Here is a 21,145-nt window from a genome sequence, read left to right as displayed (position 1 = left end):
CACACACAACTGTTTAAAATGAATGTTTGTTCACCCAAAGGCTTCCTTCCTTTTAGCAGGGAAGCCTTTTGGACATCACTCAGAATATATCTCTCTCCCCATAATAACAAAGTAAGGTAACAAGTGTATCAATTAAGTCATTATAACCTTGAAAGATTCCCCAGGCAGAATGGAAATGCTGTTCAACAGTGGTCCACCTTTGGCATCTAGGTGTCATCCAGAACATCAGTAATACAAGCCCTTTCTCGTATTTCCTCCAGCTCTTTAAGATGTTAAGAGTAATGGAAGAAGCTATTGCGAACCACAGCATGAAAATGCTAACAAAATCACTGCAGGTAATACTAGTTTTGTTGCAACCCACTTTAAGAGCAACTTCCTTCACAAAATCTGTGCCTTATGTACTGTCTCTGGGTTTTTCTGCACATCTAAGACTTAGTCAGCACTGCTACATCCCAGGCAGGTTTTTCTCTTAGTTACCTGTTGCCGTGCTTGGTTTTGCTCCAACAGCTGTCTTGACTGAAGTTTCTGCTGCTGAAGCTGCTGCACAGCAAACTGAAGGTGATAGTTGGGATGTGCCAGAGGACCCCGTGTAACCTTGTTGTAGACACTGTTCTCCATCTCTCCTTCCAAGGCAAAATGATGATTCTCTAGCGCCCTGAGGAAAGAAGAGCCGTCATGTTTTCACCACTCTGCATACAAGGACTCCTGTCTATGAGGCACTGCATCTTACAAAAAATCTCTTAATATTTAGCCAGCTATGAATTTGCACTATGTGGCTTTAGCAAGCACAACACCTGCTAGAGGTGCCATGTGCCAACTGCTTCCTGCTAAGGCCTTTCTTGAATTCCAGGCTGGAACTATATTGCTAGACATTCTCTTGAGGAGAAAAGAGGAGAGGAGAATAAAAACTCTAAACTGGATCATTTCTGTGGCTGACTAGCATTGAAGACAGGCAAGAATAGCATCAGGAAAAAGACTGATTCCCATCACTAATGAGATAATTACTTATTTGGATTTGTAGAGACTTTAATACAGTAACACAAGGCTTACACTAAGCACATACATGCTGCAGTGGCAATGGAATAGAAACAGACACGCAGTACAACATCCAGAGAGGACGAAGGACTGGCTGGGTGAGGTTGCAACTGGGACACATACTGACTCCATACAGTTACAATCCAAAAGGCCTGGGGGGAGTGAGATAGGCTCATTACTTTCATCCTCACAGCAATGCAATCCTTTCCCAAAGGACAAAAGGCCTCCTGCAAAGAGGCAGGAGCTCTTACAACCCAGGCTTACATGGTAGGAGTTCAGCTGTGGCCTGCAACATGATAAGTACCAACAGAAGCTCACTGGCTTGCTTTGAAGTTTGTAAGCCTTGGCAAGAAGGCAGCACCAACACACTTCTACACAAGACTGAGGGGCTTTGCAGAGAGCAGGTGGCAGACTGACAGGGCCACGAGGTGTCCTGAAGAGGCTACAATGGCTCAGCAATTCACACATTCTGTGCTCACAAGACAGATGCTGTAAGACCCACTGAATCCTGACACTCTGGGTAATATAACCTTCAAGCCTCAATGCCTGAGCTTCCCAAGTGTCTGTTGATCTCTGTCACATTTCTCTCAGCCACTACTTCCAAATATTTCCTTTGGATTCCCAGGGCAGACTTCCCTTTTATTTCCTATCCACATCATACGTAACTGGGACATAAAAGATAATTGGTGTCTTTCATGCCACAATTTGGCATCTGTGACTGGCAGAGGGGGCATCAGAGGAGCCATGCAACTGTGATTGAAAGAGGAGAGATGGCTGGCTCCATACAATGCCTTGGACAGGAAGTGTCCAAGAGACAATCATTTTATTAAGGTAACATTTTATTCATGACAGAAAGTCTGAAGGCCCCCATATTCACCAAGTATCTTTCCCCATTAATGTCAAATTCAGTGCAGCCTAAGCCCTGCAGCATGGCAATAGCCTCAATACAGCAACTCTAAAATGCTTGGCTCAGAAGGAGAAAGGAGGGAGAGAAAGGAGGGGGAAATTTGTGGGGGTGAGAGGAGGTTTAACAAAGAATCATTTTAACAGAAACTCCTGAGTAATGGCTCTGCCCCAGGCCAAGAATAACATCAGCTCAATGTCAGCAGTTAGAAGAGGGCTCAGCCAAGCCCCATGGCCCGCTCCAGCCTCTTCACAGGCACAAGCCAGTTTACGGCCCTTTCCCGAGCTCGTGAGCAGCCACATCTGCCTGCCCAGAGCCCCGTGGACAGAGATGAAAGGAAGACCTCCTGCATGGAGTGGGTGAGAAGACTGTAGGTGAGAGAAGTTGAGGATGAAAATTACATGGCTAAGTAAGGGCCTTGAAAGAAGGAGAGCGTGGAGCAAAAAGCAGAAGGGCCTCTCCTTCAAGATGCTCCCAGAAAAGGATGAGGGCAATTTGCCCATAACCTATTCTCAAGGACCCTGACTAATGACTCATCTGCTTCACAGGAGGGAGAGTGGGAGTTCAGACCTCCATGTCTGAACAGGTCTGTTCATGGGAGTCCAGTCATGCCAGACTGTGAACAAACAGCTCCTTGCTACTGGAGACCAAGCTGTTTAGAATGAAGGTTTGTTCACCCAAAGGCTTCCTTCCTTTTAGCAGGGAAGCCTTTTGGACATCACTCAGAATATATCTCTCTCCCCATAATAACAAAGTAAGGTAACAAGTGTATCAATTAAGTCATTATAACCTTGAAAGATTCTCCAGGCAGAATGGAAATGCTGTGCAACAGTGGTCCACGTTTGGCATCTAGGTGTCATCCAGAACATCAGTAATACAAGCCCTTTCTCGTATTTCCTCCAGCTCTTTAAGATGTTAAGAGTAATGGAAGAAGCTATTGCGAACCACAGCATGAAAATGCTAACAAAATCACTGCAGGTAATACTAGTTTTGTTGCAACCCACTTTAAGAGCAACTTCCTTCACAAAATCTGTGCCTTATGTACTGTCTCTGGGTTTTTCTGCACTTCTAAAACTTAGTCAGCACTGCTACATCCCAGGCAGGTTTTTCTCTTAGTTACCTGTTGCCGTGCTTGGTTTTGCTCCAACAGCTGTCTTGACTGAAGTTTCTGCTGCTGAAGCTGCTGCACAGCAAACTGAAGGTGATAGTTGGGATGTGCCAGAGGACCCCGTGTAACCTTGTTGTAGACACTGTTCTCCATCTCTCCTTCCAAGGCAAAATGATGATTCTCTAGCGCCCTGAGGAAAGAAGAGCCGTCATGTTTTCACCACTCTGCATACAAGGACTCCTGTCTATGAGGCACTGCATCTTACAAAAAATCTCTTAATATTTAGCCAGCTATGAATTTGCACTATGTGGCTTTAGCAAGCACAACACCTGCTAGAGGTGCCATGTGCCAACTGCTTCCTGCTAAGGCCTTTCTTGAATTCCAGGCTGGAACTATATTGCTAGACATTCTCTTGAGGAGAAAAGAGGAGAGGAGAATAAAAACTCTAAACTGGATCATTTCTGTGGCTGACTAGCATTGAAGACAGGCAAGAATAGCATCAGGAAAAAGACTGATTCCCATCACTAATGAGATAATTACTTATTTGGATTTGTAGAGACTTTAATACAGTAACACAAGGCTTACACTAAGCACATACATGCTGCAGTGGCAATGGAATAGAAACAGACACGCAGTACAACATCCAGAGAGGACGAAGGACTGGCTGGGTGAGGTTGCAACTGGGACACATACTGACTCCATACAGTTACAATCCAAAAGGCCTGGGGGGAGTGAGATAGGCTCATTACTTTCATCCTCACAGCAATGCAATCCTTTCCCAAAGGACAAAAGGCCTCCTGCAAAGAGGCAGGAGCTCTTACAACCCAGGCTTACATGGTAGGAGTTCAGCTGTGGCCTGCAACATGATAAGTACCAACAGAAGCTCACTGGCTTGCTTTGAAGTTTGTAAGCCTTGGCAAGAAGGCAGCACCAACACACTTCTACACAAGACTGAGGGGCTTTGCAGAGAGCAGGTGGCAGACTGACAGGGCCACGAGGTGTCCTGAAGAGGCTACAATGGCTCAGCAATTCACACATTCTGTGCTCACAAGACAGATGCTGTAAGACCCACTGAATCCTGACACTCTGGGTAATATAACCTTCAAGCCTCAATGCCTGAGCTTCCCAAGTGTCTGTTGATCTCTGTCACATTTCTCTCAGCCACTACTTCCAAATATTTCCTTTGGATTCCCAGGGCAGACTTCCCTTTTATTTCCTATCCACATCATACGTAACTGGGACATAAAAGATAATTGGTGTCTTTCATGCCACAATTTGGCATGTAGGTCATGGTTTTGGCAAGCAAGTTAAGTGCAATCTCTTTGCCTCAGGAACCTATCAAAACTTGCAACCTAGATTCTTTAAACATATCACAGCTTGCCTTGAATGTGTTGCTCCTTCCCCCAAAAACTTTGTCATTGCAAACACTTAAAATATTCAGAAATAAAATAATTCGGTCAAACACTCTTTAAGCTATTCATTCAAGTTATATTATTAATTCTAGAAACTAACGTCTGTTCCAACTCCTCCCATATCTACCTCCAGTTCAGAACCTGCAATACATAAAATTAATCCTTTGATCCAAAAGAATGCTTATGAGGCTAAGGATCAAGTGATCATTTCTAAAATGTAACAGTCAAGAGACAAAACTGATATAAATGAAAACTCCACTAAAACTGGACCTGTCAATAGCCAGATTTCGTGCCACAGAGATGATGTACAATGACTGCAGTCTGTGGTATTCTGAGGGCCACTATCTAAATGGCAAAATTATAGTAACATTTCCCTGATTCTCATTTCTTTTGTTTTGAGGTATCTGGCAAAGGATTAACTGTTACGGAATTACAAATACTTAAGACTGATTTTTTTAAAAATGCACTGGGATTGCTATCTTTCTCCAACCTTTGTCCAATTCAATGAACTCTCAAATGCTCTCACTGGGTTTCTAGCCTGCTAATTCACTTTTTCTGTTTCAATCATTATACTGGACATAATATTGCCCAGGTAAGCCTGGCTTAAATTACCCAGGAAAGCACTGTTGAAACTACATTATTAATCCTTTAGGAAGAACTAAATTTAAAAACACCAAGCAAAACCACAATAACTTTGACTAACATTTTCTTGCAGCACAGTCTTGTATGCAACTCCTTGTGGTTCCAATACCTTCTCTCCATGTGACACAACAAAACAGCACTTACTTTTTTTTCTAGACACTATATTGAAAACACTGTTGCTTGCCTAAGTAGATTTTATCCTTATGGCCTGCAGAATCCTTCTGGATTGAATATGCTTCTGTTGGCTTCTACACGTTTTCCTTATTTACAGACAGAAATCGAAGCAAATGCATTATTCTGCATTTATGCATTATGTTGCAAAACATAACTTCAACCTTCTATAATACAAATATACAATACTTGACAACAGAAAGCCAGTGTATTTGCCAGTCTTGGGGTCACTTTCATAAAGAGGTATTTCATCTGCAGTTTTGTGAAGTCCTGTCTTGGGGTGACTTTATGATGCTGTATCCCCCATCGCCTGCTCTATGCCCAGACACGAATCCTGTGCCTTTCTGTGTATTGAAGGCAGACCTGAGAGGGGGCGGGGTGGGGTAAGGCAGTGGAATTCCCTCAGCGCTGTGTTCAAAAACACAGATAACTTGTTCTCTTGCTTCTCAGCTCTTGGCTTCTGCAGCAGGGAAGAGAGTGGCATTCTCTTGCTTTTTAGCTAGCTTCTTGTTCATTACCTGAGGAAAGAGGTTTTCCTGGGACTTTGGATTCTTCTTCTTCTCTTCCAGACTGTTCAGCAACATCACAACATCACTGGGAGACCCTACACCATGGCCCGGAGGGGCCCATGCTGAACCCCAGCTCTGGAGAGGAAAGAGCCACACCACAAAGACTTCGAATTTTACCAGGTTCTCTCCACAGCGAGAGGTTTTGTTATTAGACATTAGTCTTTTTCCCGTGCCCGCATGCACTTTTGCTTGTTAAATAAATAGTTATTTTCACTTTTCTCCGAGGAAAATTTTTTCCAAACCTGGTGGGGGAGGGATGGCTGTAACCTGCCTTCTACCAGAGGATGTTCATTTTGGACGTTCCTCCCAATTGGTCTCAAATGAAGACAAGTCCCCACATAACGTATTATCAAGTGCTGATATTACATCTAAGGCAATGTTTGCCCTGGTACAGAACAGGGCTTAGGATCTGAGACTCAATACACTGCTGCCAGAGACATGCTCCAGCTCTCAGTCTATCTGCCATGCTCACAGGAATGCATCACAGAGCATCTCCTATTCTCAGTCTCTGCCTGTTGGATGATTTACTAAAGCATGATAGCACTTTTGCACCCTTAAGCAGAAGTTAGTTCTGCCTAAGAAAATTACAACAGGTTCAGCACCATAATGAAGGCTGCAAAACAGCTGTAGAGGACCTCATACCTTAATGGATACTAAAGAGTTCACTTTTTAGGGAGATTGTATAAATACTCCAAACTGAATTAAAAGCTTTCTCACAACTCACACTGTTTTAGGCAAAGCTAAAAATAACCAGAAAAAAACCTCCACACCCCTAATGGAAATGAGGATTGTAGAGTCAGTACTCACAGACCTGCTTGTTTTTAAATCAGGATTATTGCTTGAACAGTAATGATTCATTTCTTTACATGTACAGACAACAGATTTAGGCACAGATGCACACACATGCAAATGGGAAATAGAAATTCCTGCCTGTGCCACCAGAAAAGATTTGGTTTCATTCTGTCAGCCAGGCTGGTTGTGAGCAATCTTCTCATAGCTTGCTCAGGATTATTTATGAGTTGCTTAGTTTAGAGACCTGGCCAGGATTCAGGCCTTCACTATGCACAGGAAATCTCAGCCTTTGGCATTATGGCCCATCCGTTGTAAGCAAGATTCTGTCCTTCCAGCAGCTCTTCAGGCTACTCAGTGTTTTTGGCAAGAAACCCACTGTGTTCCTTTCTTTCAACTGTAGTTTTCATAAAGGCTGGGCCAGAATTCCCTCTTCGAATTCACTGACAGCATACAACCTCTCTGCTGCAGTTTTTTTGTACCACAAAAGATACAGGTTTGCTTCTGAGACCATTTTCAACACATCACCATGCGATTATGCTCAGGATCCAGTCTAAAAGGGCTAGGACACCATACGTTCATCTCTAGGTTTTCTAGTTCCAAACTACCTTTCTACTCTCGTTCCGTTTTCCAATTCATTAGCTCATTTCTAGAGTAAGCAACCTTTATGCAATCAACTACCTACACTTGTACTAGAAACTAATGTCAATACACTAAAATACTAAATACTAATAAAATGTTAATGCACTTGTTCATTGATTACAGAAAAAAAAGTCTCTATGAAATCTGGTCTTCATAGAGAAGGGGTGTGATTATCAGCTCTTACAAGAAAGGAGAGAGCTGGCTTCTGTTTCCACTTCAAAAAAACTTGAAGGGAATTCCAAGGACTAAAGCTGTAGACAAGACCAGACCCCAGAACACCAGTCACTGAGGATCTCATAGTTCCAAAGACCTGTATGACAAACAGCAAGTCTGTACTAAAAGAATGACTCGTCAGGCTTACATTTATATTTCAACTGAAGCCTTCTTCCAATGGCACAGCTGGGCACTTGCTTGATACCGATTCTTGTGTGGCAGGCAACAATACCAATTCATGAAGTACTCTGGTGTTCTCCATATATCACTCACTAAGCAGGCACTTTTGAAATACTTGAAAAGTGTCTACATCCCATTGAAACTAGGCTCAAATTATTGTGTAAATGAAGCTTCAGCATTCATGAAGAATATTTCTCTGTTTAACCCTGCTTAGTTTGTGAGAACTGATAGGATCACAGCAGAAATCAGTATGTCCGGAGGTCTAGCAAACTAAAAAATAATTATTATCCTATTAAACAAGGAAACAAGCTGACAATGAAAGTACTTTGCATCTTTTCCTGTAAAGGCTGGAGCTAAGGAGGAACAAGAGCCATTGCTGGCAGCGCATTTATAAATCAGTGCTCCCACCTTGCCAAAGAATGCAAGACAATCTTGGGCAGCAGTTTCTTTCCCACAGGGCATTCAGACAGTATGACAAGTCTAGGAAGTTTTCAGTACAAATCCTTGGTGAGCACCAGCTGCTAGAAAGTAGTTGGCATAGTAACTAATGATTCTGTCTAATGTGGCAGCTCCCAGCATCCTGCTGACTTATGTTCAGGCACTCAGAAAAACACAGAACATTTTCTTTGGCACACTGCATGTTTCTTCCATCCCTAACAATAGGTCCTAGATTGGGGCTGGCTACGGAGCAATGATAAACAGAGTGGGATAAAGCCCAGGACGCTGGGGGCCTGGCTGGGATGCAGGAGTGTTGGGCCTCTCACTTGCCTCAAGGCCTTTCTTTGTCTTTCTCCCTCTTTCCTTCCCCTCAGCTTCAAAAGCAATAAATTAAAAACTGAAAAACAGAGCAACAAGTCTCTGAGAATGGTTTGTTTCTGGCCTCTGCTGTTATCAGGAGTGTCTATGAAAGAACAACTTTGGTGCAGTTTAGTCAGCAAGAGTCTACATTTTAGCATGGACTGTAGCTCTGATTGCTGGAACACGCAAGCCTCTAAAAGCCTCCTGCTTTGTAACATAAGCATGAGCTGTGTTACAAAGGTAAAGAAAAATAGTTTCACTAAACACCAGGGGCGAACAAAGCATTTTGAATATACCTAAAAGAGCTAAGCCTGGGATTTTGGAGATCTGAGGCACTGGGAGCTGTCCAGAACTCACCATGGTACAGGTACTTGAAGACAGGGAAGGGGCAGGAAGCAGCTGGCCTGTATAAAATGAGGATGCCATCACCTGACCTGCAATCTACTTTTGTACTCTTCAAGAGAAGCTAAGGAAAAGCTTTTAAAGTTAATGAGCATCTTGTTAAGGCTGCATTGGCACAATCAACTTGCAGAACTGCATTTTGGGTTCACATCCAGTTCAAAGTGACAAGTACAGTCTCCCATGGTAGAAGTGGTGCAGAGATGCGAGAAAGTTTCTGTCACAGACCATCAATCAAACTTTCCTCTCTTAGTGATGAGGCATCTTGAAATAGTTTCACCTTTAGTTCTTCAGCTCCCCTGTTTCCCAGCAGCTCAAGCTATTTTACCTACAGAAGGGGCTCTTACCCTCCATATATTTGTGCCATGAGAAAACAGAAGCTGCGAAACATACATGTGCAAAGTCTTAGGACTGAGTTGGTTTAGGCAAAGAACATGAAAAGTTTTGTGGATTTAACTACGATTTCCAAATCCATTCACAGGTTAAATGTAAGAGTTACCAAAGGAACAATTCAAGCATTCCAGGACATTTTAATATGCATAATATCTAGCAAATGTCAGGAGTCCCCCTCTGCTATTCTCACAATTCTCCCTTTCAGCTGAGAGAACTGATATTGTTACAAGAATTTTATTCAGAAACAAATACATGAGGAAAAGCATCCAAATTATCTCCTTGTGCTGCAGGATCAACACGTTTCAGTGGCTGTAGGAGTCCATGTGTCACACTCAGCTGCACAACTCCACACGCAGGTATGCATTCAGTGTTAAGAATTTCCCCCAACATTCCCAATTAAACTTAAATTTTCTCTGTTTTATTATATGACATTCCTCTTATTTCAGGACTAAACCTTCATTACCAGAACTATGTCTCCTTTGAGCTCAGCCAGCCTTGGCACCCTTAACTCCCTTCTTTTTCCTCAACTCAGTCCCTTCTGGCCTTGACTGCACATTGCTTTTCTGTGAACTTTTTCCACTTTATTATTCCAGATGTGCATGCACAATAGCTATACAAGGAAAGCCCACTGCCTTCTTGCTCCTTCACTTTTTTCTACAAGTACTATCGAAGTCCACAGGCTTCCTTCTTTTCTGGTATATGTTGCTGGATAATTTAGTTCCTGCTTCCTAGCTTCTGAAAATTATTCTTGCTGTTTCCTTGCCATTGATAAACCTGGGTCTTGGAACATAAGTATTTTCTTATAACAAAGGCAATGCAGTTCAGGAATTAAATGCCTTTTACATCATCATGAGGCAACGTCATGAGTGTTAAGTGTCTAACCTGCTAGGTTAGAAATGAGGTGCATCAAAACAGCCTTCTGATAGCCTAGGAGGAGAAGGGCAGAATAAGATTAGGGAGCACTGGAAAACCTCTTCAGGCAAGGCCTAACCTATCTCAGCTACTCCTGGATTTAGCTGGCATTATCAGTCTCTTACTTTCAGAAGAACTAAACTTGCCAGTCTCAGCAAATTAAATCAAATATTTACCCTTCAGTGGAGACAATTTTTGTTGGGCCCCTAGTAGCATCCTTGGCTTCATGCCTGTTACAAAATACTGTCAATCTCTCTGATCTGGGGAATACTTGGCAGGTAAACAACGCTTTTTCTTCTTTTTACACATGGCAGCTCTGAAATTCACTAGCAGAAAGGCTGAATCAAGAAGATAACCAACAGCCAGCTGACTGCAAAGTTCAGTGTCTTCATCCTATTGTGGCTCATCAGGTCACTGGAGAAGTAATGATGGTAACTGAGCATATCTCCTCCAAGTGATCTAGATTAACAAAAATCACACAGCCTTTCTACCCTCAATTAGTGCAAACACAGGGTTGAGCTTTACTGAGTGGAAGGCACTTCTGGCTTCATGTTTCTTGCACGTATTTCCACACCTGCAAGCACAGTTGCAGCCTGCAAAAATATTTTAACAGCAAGACATATATACGGTAAGACTAAAACAGAAACCTGGTATCATTTTGCTCTCATAAGGAAGTTTTGGGGAGGATTACCCGCTTAACTCTGACATGCAACTGCCTGAACTGTGTTGTGTGGTCCTGCATACTCAGCCCCAAATTCAAACTATTAATTAATTAAGGAAGTTCAGCCAGAGCAGGGTGAACCCAATGAATTTACCTCACCGTACTGTCTGGATCTGCTTTTATTAAGGTAAGTCATTCAGACTAAGAACATGTGTTAAGTGCTATCTTAAATTTGATCAGTAATCCTAGTCCAGGCAAAGTTTCTGAAGTGAATATACCCACTTCACAGAAGCCAAAGGACCAGAAAATTAGATGCAGTATGGAACCACTTATAGACAGGAAAGGTGCTCCTCACTGAAGAGGTTCCACTGTAAAAGCCTAGCATGAATCAAGTGGACCAACTTGATGAAGATGAGTTGTAACGACATTCTTCTACTTTTTCTCTTTCACTGTAGACAAGTTTATTGAAAACCAAACTGAAAAAGACTTACAGGCTCTATTTATTTCTAGACATAAAGCCTTTTTTAGTGCTTTACACAAGCAGACTTTGCATTTTATGGGTGGATAGCAGCAGTAGCACACAAGGCTGAAAACAGTAAACAGGCACTGTTATCTGTCTAGAATATACTTTTGACTGAGCCTGTAATTGAAGTCACTAATCTCTCCTGAAAACCCATACTCCTTACCTCTCTCTAGAGAGGCAGGGGTTAAGTCAGGACCACTAAATTAGCCCTGCACCCACAGGTTTTACAGGGAAGTAGTGATACTGTAGCTGCTGTCCAAGCCAACATTTGGTTCCTATTACAGTGAATAAATCTCCCCCTCCTCCTTTTCTTTTCTTACCCCTTTTTATATTAAAAGTCCATCAAACACATTTTTTTCCTTTCATATTTTCCATTAAGTTTCCTCCTGCATAAGCTTTCCCAGAGTGTGGTGCTCTTCACTGTATGTGCTCAAGCAGCAGCTGCAAGATCCCAGTGAGTAAGAAAATGGGGAATGAAGAAGCTCAGGCTCCTCTTTAAATCCCAAGAGGCAAGTGAAATTGGGCTAAACTGGTGAAATCTAGAGCTCTAGAGTACTTGATAAGAATAAACAGACATAAAAAACAGGCTGTTGAGTTTTGCAGGATTAGGATTCATGAGATAGGGGAGAGTACTCAAAGCTCTGCCCCTGCCCAGAGCTAAATGCTCCTGTCACCATCAGTATAATGAAAGACATAGCACAGGACGGTGTTACACTAGAGGGCCTTAAGGATTCCTTAGGATGTGCTGTCCAGATCTCATACCACTTGAGGCCCAGATAAAATTTTTAGTGCTGTATGACCATGCAGTAGAGACATCTCATGCACTTAACTCTGGCTATTTTGTTGTCTAAATATTAAATATCTAGTACACTGAAACCTCTAAAGAGCATGTCAAGCCTCTAGATTCCACAAAATTAGCACTGAAATTAATTAAAACAACTAACTTGGCTTGACATCCAGTACAACTATCACCTTGTTATGTGGTAGATGAAGACTCTCTTATGAGTGTGTCTTAGAGAAGACTTGATAAATCTGGCAGCTTAGATGGTCTGTCTATGGGGACAGTGCAGCTGAAGTATACAGTTGCCTGACATCATGACTATACATCTCAAGAATTATAGCCAGATACGAGAATTTCACAAAAGAAGCAATAACTCTACATTTATAATCTATACACCTAAAGGGAAGGCTAGAATCTGTTCTGTACTTCCTGAGCAAACATCTACAAATTCACCTATCAGGGATTGTGGAAAGTGTCACCTGAAAGCCAGCTGGCCACAGTTATATTAAGATAAATGTTCCAGGTAAAGGAGGCAGAGAAGCAGCTTGGCACCAGTAAGATGCATCTACTGTGCTACCATTCAGTAATACAACTGAAGTTGTATAATATCTATCTGCTGAAATAAAGTAAAAGACAAAAAAATACAAAACAAGAACTGAAGGTCACTTCTTTGGGTCCTTGCTGTGAGGCTGTATGCTTGTGGTTAGTAGTCTCTTGTTTCTGAATAATTCCCCAAGCACTGATACAAGGGCAGAGTAAAGGTCCTAAAAAGACCTCTACCTTTAAACTACTGAATTTTATCAGCCTACATCCAATTTAATGAAGCTGAATTAGCTTCTCAATAAAAAGACAGATTTGCACAGTCCCCTAAACCTGATGATACTCATATGCTGGCCAAAGCAGCACCTCTAGCATTCTTATCTGCCCTACATTATAAACTCAATTCCATAGGTATATGTAGTTTCTGCTTTCCTTGTCCTTCAAGTGGATTTCTATAAGGTAACAAGGTGTAACACCAAATAGACTCTGAGAGTGATCTCCCACCTGTTAAACTGAATTTTTTTCCTCCTCAGGTTCCTTTTGCAGTTTGTTTATGCTGGAGCTAAGGGAGAATTCTTTTACCTCCACCTCCTGTACGAAGATTGACTCACCTGCTGTGGCTCCCTGAACATTTAACAATGGACTAGAGGAAGAAGTAACTATGTCTGTGTCAGCACACGCTTTCTAAAGTCTGTAACAAAGTAGTTATGTAAAATATAATCAGGGGATGTTGGTGGAATATGCTCAGTTACACAGAGAGACTCTAGCATGGGTTGCTACCTATTGAAGAAGCTGGCCCAGTGACTGTATATGATGCATAGGCGAGACCATCCTATCCCACATGTTGCAGAAATTTAAAAATATATGAAAAAAAGTCTACTTATACAGAGACCACAGATAGATACTATCATGATATAGACTTTCAGCCATCTTAAGAGCAGCATGGCACACTGACACCAAAGCAATACCAGGGGTGTGGTGCTCATTGGTTTACACCTTTTTTTTTTTAAATCCCTGCAAGCCTCATGGATGGCCACAAAGCACTGCATTTGTATTGTAAAAGGTTAAGTACTATTTTTCCCTCACTCCACCCAACTTCCTTAGAGGTAATGGAAGATACTTTATAAAAGTGCTTATTATTTCAACCAAGGTAGCACAAATTCCTAGCAAGGTTTTTCACAGGCTAAAAGTGACAGAAGTTTACCAGGTCTGTAGTGTTCCTTCTACGAATCCTCAAGAGACATCCTACTTGGAGGAAACTACTTTCCAGAAAATAGCAAATATGTTGTGTTTTGTTGATAGCTAAAATGCAGCCTAAAAAAAACCTTCAGAACAGAATGGCAGGTTCAATTTTGATTTAGGTGTTATTGATTTTTAATATGGAAAGAGAAAATAATTTAGAAATTCTACAGCCAGCACTGGAACAAAGACGAAAAACCAGTAGTGACATTTTCTTCCCAGAAATTCCTATGCATCTGTCCCTCTCTATTGCCTGGGTGATGACATACCAGAATTTACTGTAAAGAACTGCAAGAAAAGACTAGAAAGGCTTGTATTTTTATAAAGCTTTACCTGCAGTAAAGCTAGTACTGCAGAGCAAGAATCTCCCTATTTTTTTGGATTTCGTCCTCCAGAGATAAATACCACAGAAGTGTACTGCCTTGCCAAAAGAGACCATTCCAGCTTACCACAATTTTGGCCTCCTTGTTTTAAACTATACAGACTACAGTCCCCATTCTACTCTTACTATTGGAATCTATCTGGCTCTTCACCCAAAAACAGAGTTCAGCCTCCAGCATTTCCAGTAAACCAATGTTTCAACAAGCAAAATCAGAGAGGAGTTCACATTATCATAATGAAGTTCAATATTAGTGGAACAAATTGAGTTACAGGATCTTATTTCTGGCAGTGAAGAGTTAAGTGAGTAAAGGGGAAATTCCCAGCAAACTGCCTTCAGCAGATACAGCAGAGTGTTGTCTGTTCCTGCTTTAACAGAGGCTTTATATGAAGCCTTGGTTTAGCTACCACATTTCTCTGCCTCCCTCAATCCTTATTGAAAAGATGATCCAGTCCCTCTAGACTAAGCAAGGAATTCTGGTGCACCATAGATGTAAATCTCTGCCTACTTTATGTGGTCATTACAGAACAAAAGCTTAAAATTACTGCAATTAGTTTGGAAGCAGACAAAGCAGAAGATGGTGAGGAAGAAGCAAATAGAAAGGCAAAGAAAGCTGAAGTGAAATAAATTTCTTACTCTAATAGGCCCAATTAAGTGCAAGGTACTTCACTGGCATGCAGCACAAGGCACTGTAACTCAAAGTGTAAAATATAACAAAGCAACACTATTGCTAATGCCCATACTCTTGGTTTAATTTATTTTTTTTTTCTTCCCTCCATTCTGGCAAGTGTAAAGAAGAATACAATGCATGAAGGCTGGGGCCACAAGTGCTGCACAGGGCTGAGGCACTATATCTAGCAGCTGCTAAAACAGAACATCAAAGTCTGAGCTCCCTTTGAAAACCCATCAGGCAAGAACCACTCCTCCCCTTCAGCTTCTTTAGGAGCTGGTACACTTAACCACTTCAGCGTGTTTGGCAGGTCTACAACCATTTCCAAAACAGGTGGTGCAGTGGAAAATCATGGGAGAGCCCCAAATCATTCAGTTGTCTCCTTTTCCCCAGCAGGCAGCAAGACACGTGCTGACCAAGAAGGCCAGCTGACAGAAAACAAGCACTGAGAACAGGAAATTTGTAATTAAACCTCTGAAACTACAGAAAAGGCTCAGGTTTATCTTGGTAAACTGGGCCAACAAAATCTTTCTCCAGGAAACTGATAGATCTGATGACAGACAAAGTCTGTCATTAGAGGAAGATGAGTAAAAGGATGTCGAGATAATTATATTGTATACTACCACGAGATGAGACAGCACATTCTAAAATGCAGTTCCCACACTTCAATATTCAGTCCAGTATTCATTGAAAGATCCCTCTCTCTCAGATCCTGTCTGCAGAAAATGCTCAAGTTGCACAAAACTTACTTGATCACCCAGTGCCTGAAGTATTTTTCGTGAGATTTCTGTCTCTACCTACAACTGCAGGCTAGGAGGTAGAGACTGTCAGCACTAGTTTTGTTTGCAAGACCTAGGAAAAAAGCTTTTAAATTATCTCAGTTTTTTCCAGGCACCTGTATTTGTTATGTTTTCTCCTCCAGCATGGACAGAAGAGTCTACAATGCAGTTGTGCCAGCTCTGCTGGTCATCCCAACTGCACACTATACCCATCTTTTCCCCTTGGGGTTTGAAAATAGGCATCTAGGAAGGGTGCTGTTTCCTTAGGGATGCAATTTTTCTGGATTCATTAATGACAGATTTTGGGTAAGCCTTTTAACTGATAGGTCTTTGGACTGTATATGGGGGTTGAATATTTCTACTGACTCTGGAAACCAAAAGCCAAGAGTAGGTATCTTCAGAGGAAGTACAGCAGCTTTCATTTGTGGAATTTGTGGTTAAACATGAAAAAAAGTTACACAATCCTATATTCCACTCCAACCCAATCCCTTTTTCTAGAGCCAAAATGAAATTGTTTCCTATAAGTACAGAGAAAACTGTATAATTAGTCAGAAGCTCCCAGACTCAGGAACACAGATGGGAACCGTGGAATCTCTACCCCAGGAATTTCACCAAGTTATTGCATGGAATTCTGATTACATCAAAGATGCAGATGCTAAACCCTTAAAAGGGCAGACTAAAATACCCCAGCCACTCGTGGAACAATGTCCTTTCAAGACTTCCCTCCTATCAGAGATAGGACACATCAAGCAAGGACAATAACAACAGTGTCCATCAAGAAATCGCCATTGCATGCTGCTTCTTTATACTTGATGCCTTTCATGATGTTTCAGCAAATATTCTAAATAGAGCAGACTCAAAGGCCACAACTGGTATATTTCAGAGAAAATTCATCTGCAGTACAGACAGGTAAGAGTCCAAACATGGCCTCCAGAAGGCTTGAGGTGAACACAGAAACATCTGCAAAGAGGTTAACCTTCATGTTGTGTACTGTGTTTAAGGCTCTAGAAACTCATTGGAGTGTAAGACGGTAAGCAAGCTCTCACATGAAGGTTAACAGTGTTAGAAAAAATCTGAAAGTAAATGACAGGAGTAGTTGGTACCTGGTTTTGCTACCAAACAATATACACCATAAACACCAGAGTGAGATTTTGATAAACAACACACAAACAACTACGCCTTGTGTAGCAACAAGCATAATAATTCACAATTCATAAAGTTACATGATACCAGGAGTTTAGATAATTTCAGAGGGAAACATGCAAACAGCAAAATACCCAGCACCACAGTTCTTTTCCCTTTCACAGAAATGCTTCTCAGTAATGTCTACACTCATTCAGGTTTTGCAATGCTTTAGAGATCGTAGAACGTTAACAACTTTTTTTCTATTTAGAAAATATCAATAGAGAAAACCTCTGCACTACATGAACCATATTCTGTCCTCTACACCACAAAACAAACCTAGAAATTGATGCATAAATTTTGTCCTCTGAATAGCAGAGGATACTTCCATATTTAAATCATTCAGGTTATCAGCAGCAGCAGGAAAGTGGGATTTCAGAAACAAATCAAAACATGACTCTGAACTTTGAAAAAAGCAAAATCAGTTATGCAAACAATGTCCTGAACAGAAAAACAAAATATTTAAATGACTAAAGATGGATTGGATCCAAGTTTCTTTAAATATACCAAAATAATCCAACTATTAAAACTGGGGTTTCAAAATTATTTTTCCAGTATCTATTATTTTACTTAATATTTTTAAATTTATTATATGTGCTTACTTATAGAAACTAAAATAAAAAAAACAATATTTGTGAACTTTGATAACAGAGAAGTTATTATTCCCACTGATTTTTTAACAAAACTAATTCCACATTAAAACACAGCTCCTTCTTGAGGTTTCTTGAGGTTTTTGAAATTTGAAGATATATAAGCAAACTGTCAATATGCAAAACCAAACTCTATGAAAGACAGCTGTTCCAAACAATCTTAATTGGCAGCCTTCATTAGAATTGTTCACAAGGGATAACTCTAAACTTCCTTCATTTTTTGTTAAGGAATTTTGAAAACAGAAGGCGAGGGGGATCACTGTTAGTAGAAATGAAAATCTCACTCTCCTGGAGAATACCCTGGAGATATTATACGCAGTTCCTTATTGGAAAGGGATGTGCTCATCAAAGCACTGAACCTTAAGAACAGCAAAGTCTATGAAGAATCACTTGTGGGGCTGAATTTTTGGGCCTGTGCTTAAATCTTCCACATACACTTTGATTTACTGATTTCTTCACAAAAAATGGGACTGTGTTCTCTTTGTCATGCTGACTGCCTGAATCAGAAAGCCTTTAATTGTTGTTCAAATTATGATCCATCAGAAGATATTTACAGAGAAGCCAGAATCTTTAGCATCATGAGACTGTCAAAGAATCACACCCAAGTGTCTAGTGGAGCTGAGATGAGAAATGTATTGAACAGAACATTCTTTCTAAGAAGTTATTTCAAGTTCTTTCTAACACCACAGCCATTGAAGTCTTAGGAAACTGCAATGGGAAGTAGAAGTCACTACACTAAGGAGTATGTTGTCTTTAACAAATAACAAAAAATTCTCATTTGAAATTCAGAATTTGACTGTGAAAAGTTTTTCTGAACTAAGAACCAGTATACCAAGAAACAAAATCCCTAAACTTACTCAATTTCAAGTCTCTGCATCTTCAACTTTTCAAAAGGATAAATGAAGATAAGCTTATACGTCTTTATTCACCAGCACCTTTATCCCAATATCAAAAAACAAACAGATGGTCGAGACTTGAGATTTCCTCCTCATTTTTATACAGTCTACCAAACATGAACATTTTCTCAGCTGTATTGTGAAAAAACTCAGAATCTTCAGCACTGAAGACATTCATGGCCCAACTTGGCTACATTCTTCCCCGAGAAGATTCTAATTTTTTTTTCCAGTAGTAAGCAAATGAAGAAATCTTTATGCATGTAAAATGTTTGGACCACAAAAGTCACAGCCCTTTTACTCCAGAGGATCAATTTTGCTCAGGTGAAGCATCCCTGACAGCCAGCTGCCTATAGCATGTGCAGCACTGCCACATCATCTTTGACTAACTTTTCAGTTAAGTCCCACGTGACAGATAGCAGAAAGATAGAAAGGGGAGTGGAAGACATTTACTGAGCCAGATACAATCTGAAATTCAAGCAAAGGAGCCAAGCAACACAGAATCATAGAATGTCCTGAGTTGGAAGGGACCCACAAGGATCACTGGCATCCAGCTCCTGGCTGTGCAAGGGACACCCCAAGAGTCACACCATGTGCCCAAGAATATTGTTCAAACACTCTGGCAGGCTTGGTGCTATGGTAACTTCCCTGGGGAGCCTGTTCACATGTCCAACCACCCAGCAGAGGTCTCTTAAATTCCTTTTACTAAAGGTTGTTGTCTCAGTACCAGTTTTAAGTAGATTTGAATCAGCCAGGCTGGCCTGGCATCTCCCCAGCTGGTTTGTTATGAACAGTTCTCAGATAAGAAATATTAATAAAAATGCCATGTTTGCAATAGGAGAGTATCTGGAAACTGGTATCTTTAAGCACTACCCAGCTTTTTTGCCCACTCTTCCCTGCCTTTTTTTTTAAGAAGATATCTTTCAATTATTGCTACAGAATGAAATCCTAGAAATAACTGCTTGTAATAAAGAATTCTTGGTATTTCCATCCTGACACTGCACAGCCCAGCCTTAACAGTGCACTTAAAAAATTCTTGTAATTGGCACTGGTTCTGGACAACTGAGTAACAAGCTTTTTTGAGTGAGCTTTCTTGCTCCTAACCAACCAAAGTTCTCTTGCCCAGAGCATTTTGGCCAAACTACTCAATGGCTGATAGTATCCAGTGCTGGGTAGAGACTAAAAAAGTATTAGTAACCACAAATGTAACTCATTATTATAAGTCACACTATTCCCTAAACAAAAAGTTGGTGTTCCCCAGTGGAGTTCTGGTTGCTGCATCTTCTTCAGATTACACAACATACCTACACCTAGGAGCTACTGAACAGGATCACCAAGCAAAGCTGTCATGACATACACAGGGGAACTGAAATAATCCTGGCTTTTTTTACATTTTCTCCTTCCCCCTTTTTCAAAAGGGGCTTTTGTTAAACACTGGATCTCTGCGTGATTCACAAACAGCTGCTGCTTGATACCTGCAGCCCAGAGAAACCCTAGAGAGTAACAGGCTGACATAGAGCCAACAGCATGCAGTTCGCAAACTCTGGTGTCAGCTACAAAACTTTAACAGTCAGAAAGCTAGGGGAAATTAGGTGAAAGCAGAATCTTCACAGGAAAGGCCAAGTAACACTTTCAGGGACGTGAAAGGGGTTTCTTTGTGCTTTTGCAGTGATTTCCCATTTATATCACCGTATAAAACACCAAAAAGAACACTGTTCATCCTGAGGAAGCCAAGCTAAAGCATGACCTTGGGCTGGATGGAAAATACGAATGTGCGTTGCTGGTGGAAACTTCACTGTACAATGGAAGGTAGCTCCAAAACAAAGCCTAGTCAGAAGGAAAACCCTTTGGCCCCTTTTGCTACCTCCTGCTCTGGCATTTGTACTTGGTCACTGAAACCCTTAATTCAACTGAGCTTGATTCCAGGTCCTTTGGCTGCTGACTTCGTAGGGTTGTCCACAGACTGCCCCACATGAGGGCTGCCTTCTGGAAGTCTTTCTACATGGAACTCAGATCCCACCCTACTTCCAGCATTTGACAGGCTTACTGAGATAGCAGTGTAATCCTAATTCAATTTCTCTTCCTCAGCTGCACAACACCAATGTCTTCAACACAGCTGTTCAAGACCTTTGCTCTCACAAGTAGCCAAACTTCCCTTCTCACACTACCCACTACACCTCCATTTTCTTGAAGTGAAAAGTGCAGGGCAGACCTAGAAATCTCCAAAATATTCACAATGAGTTCAACTTCAGGACAGTCCTGGAGAGCATGAGGCAAATTAAGGAAAAGTCACTAACCTTGTCTTTCATAAGCCTGGCTTACAAAGAGGATTTCCATTTTTACAAAGCAGAATTCTGTTATGTCTGATCGAGAGGATACAGAACACGAAGCCCTGAGATTTCAGAGTGCCTCACCGTAACCCACAGGAATAGCACAGCTCAAAGATGGGCCCATTCAATCCCTCTGTTCTTAGGCCAGGTGGACCTGCCTTAAGATCAGTGCCAGAAAGGACATTCTTCTGGGGAACTTCCCAATGCCCTTCTCAGCTGCACAACTGCGAACTAATTCCAACAGCTACGGCATGGTAGCACAGCTTTCATTTATACTTCACTACGTGCAAGGCAAATCAATGGATAAAATTTGAGATCCTTTTGTGAGGAAGAGTCACAGATGGATAAAAA

General features: G+C 41.3%; 1 protein-coding gene across 8 annotated transcripts in view; it reads right to left on the bottom strand.

Moving 5' to 3' along the window:
* Window positions 1-21,145, bottom strand: part of TTLL5 (tubulin tyrosine ligase like 5) — a 129,142-nt gene that overhangs the window by 24,275 nt on the left and 83,722 nt on the right. For all 8 annotated transcript variants that reach the window (XM_017742072.1, XM_017742073.1, XM_017742067.1 and 5 more), the window contains one exon: window positions 3,060-3,237. In XM_017742072.1, coding sequence (XP_017597561.1) covers window positions 3,060-3,237 — 178 coding nt within the window. The remainder of the gene's footprint in view (window positions 1-3,059; window positions 3,238-21,145) is intronic.

The sequence above is a fragment of the Corvus brachyrhynchos genome, unplaced genomic scaffold, assembly GCF_000691975.1.
Source record: "Corvus brachyrhynchos isolate BGI_N302 unplaced genomic scaffold, ASM69197v1 scaffold115, whole genome shotgun sequence".
Lineage (NCBI taxonomy): Eukaryota > Metazoa > Chordata > Aves > Passeriformes > Corvidae > Corvus > Corvus brachyrhynchos.
The sequence above is the reverse complement of the archived record's forward strand: the minus strand, read 5'-3'. Positions and strand labels throughout refer to the sequence as shown.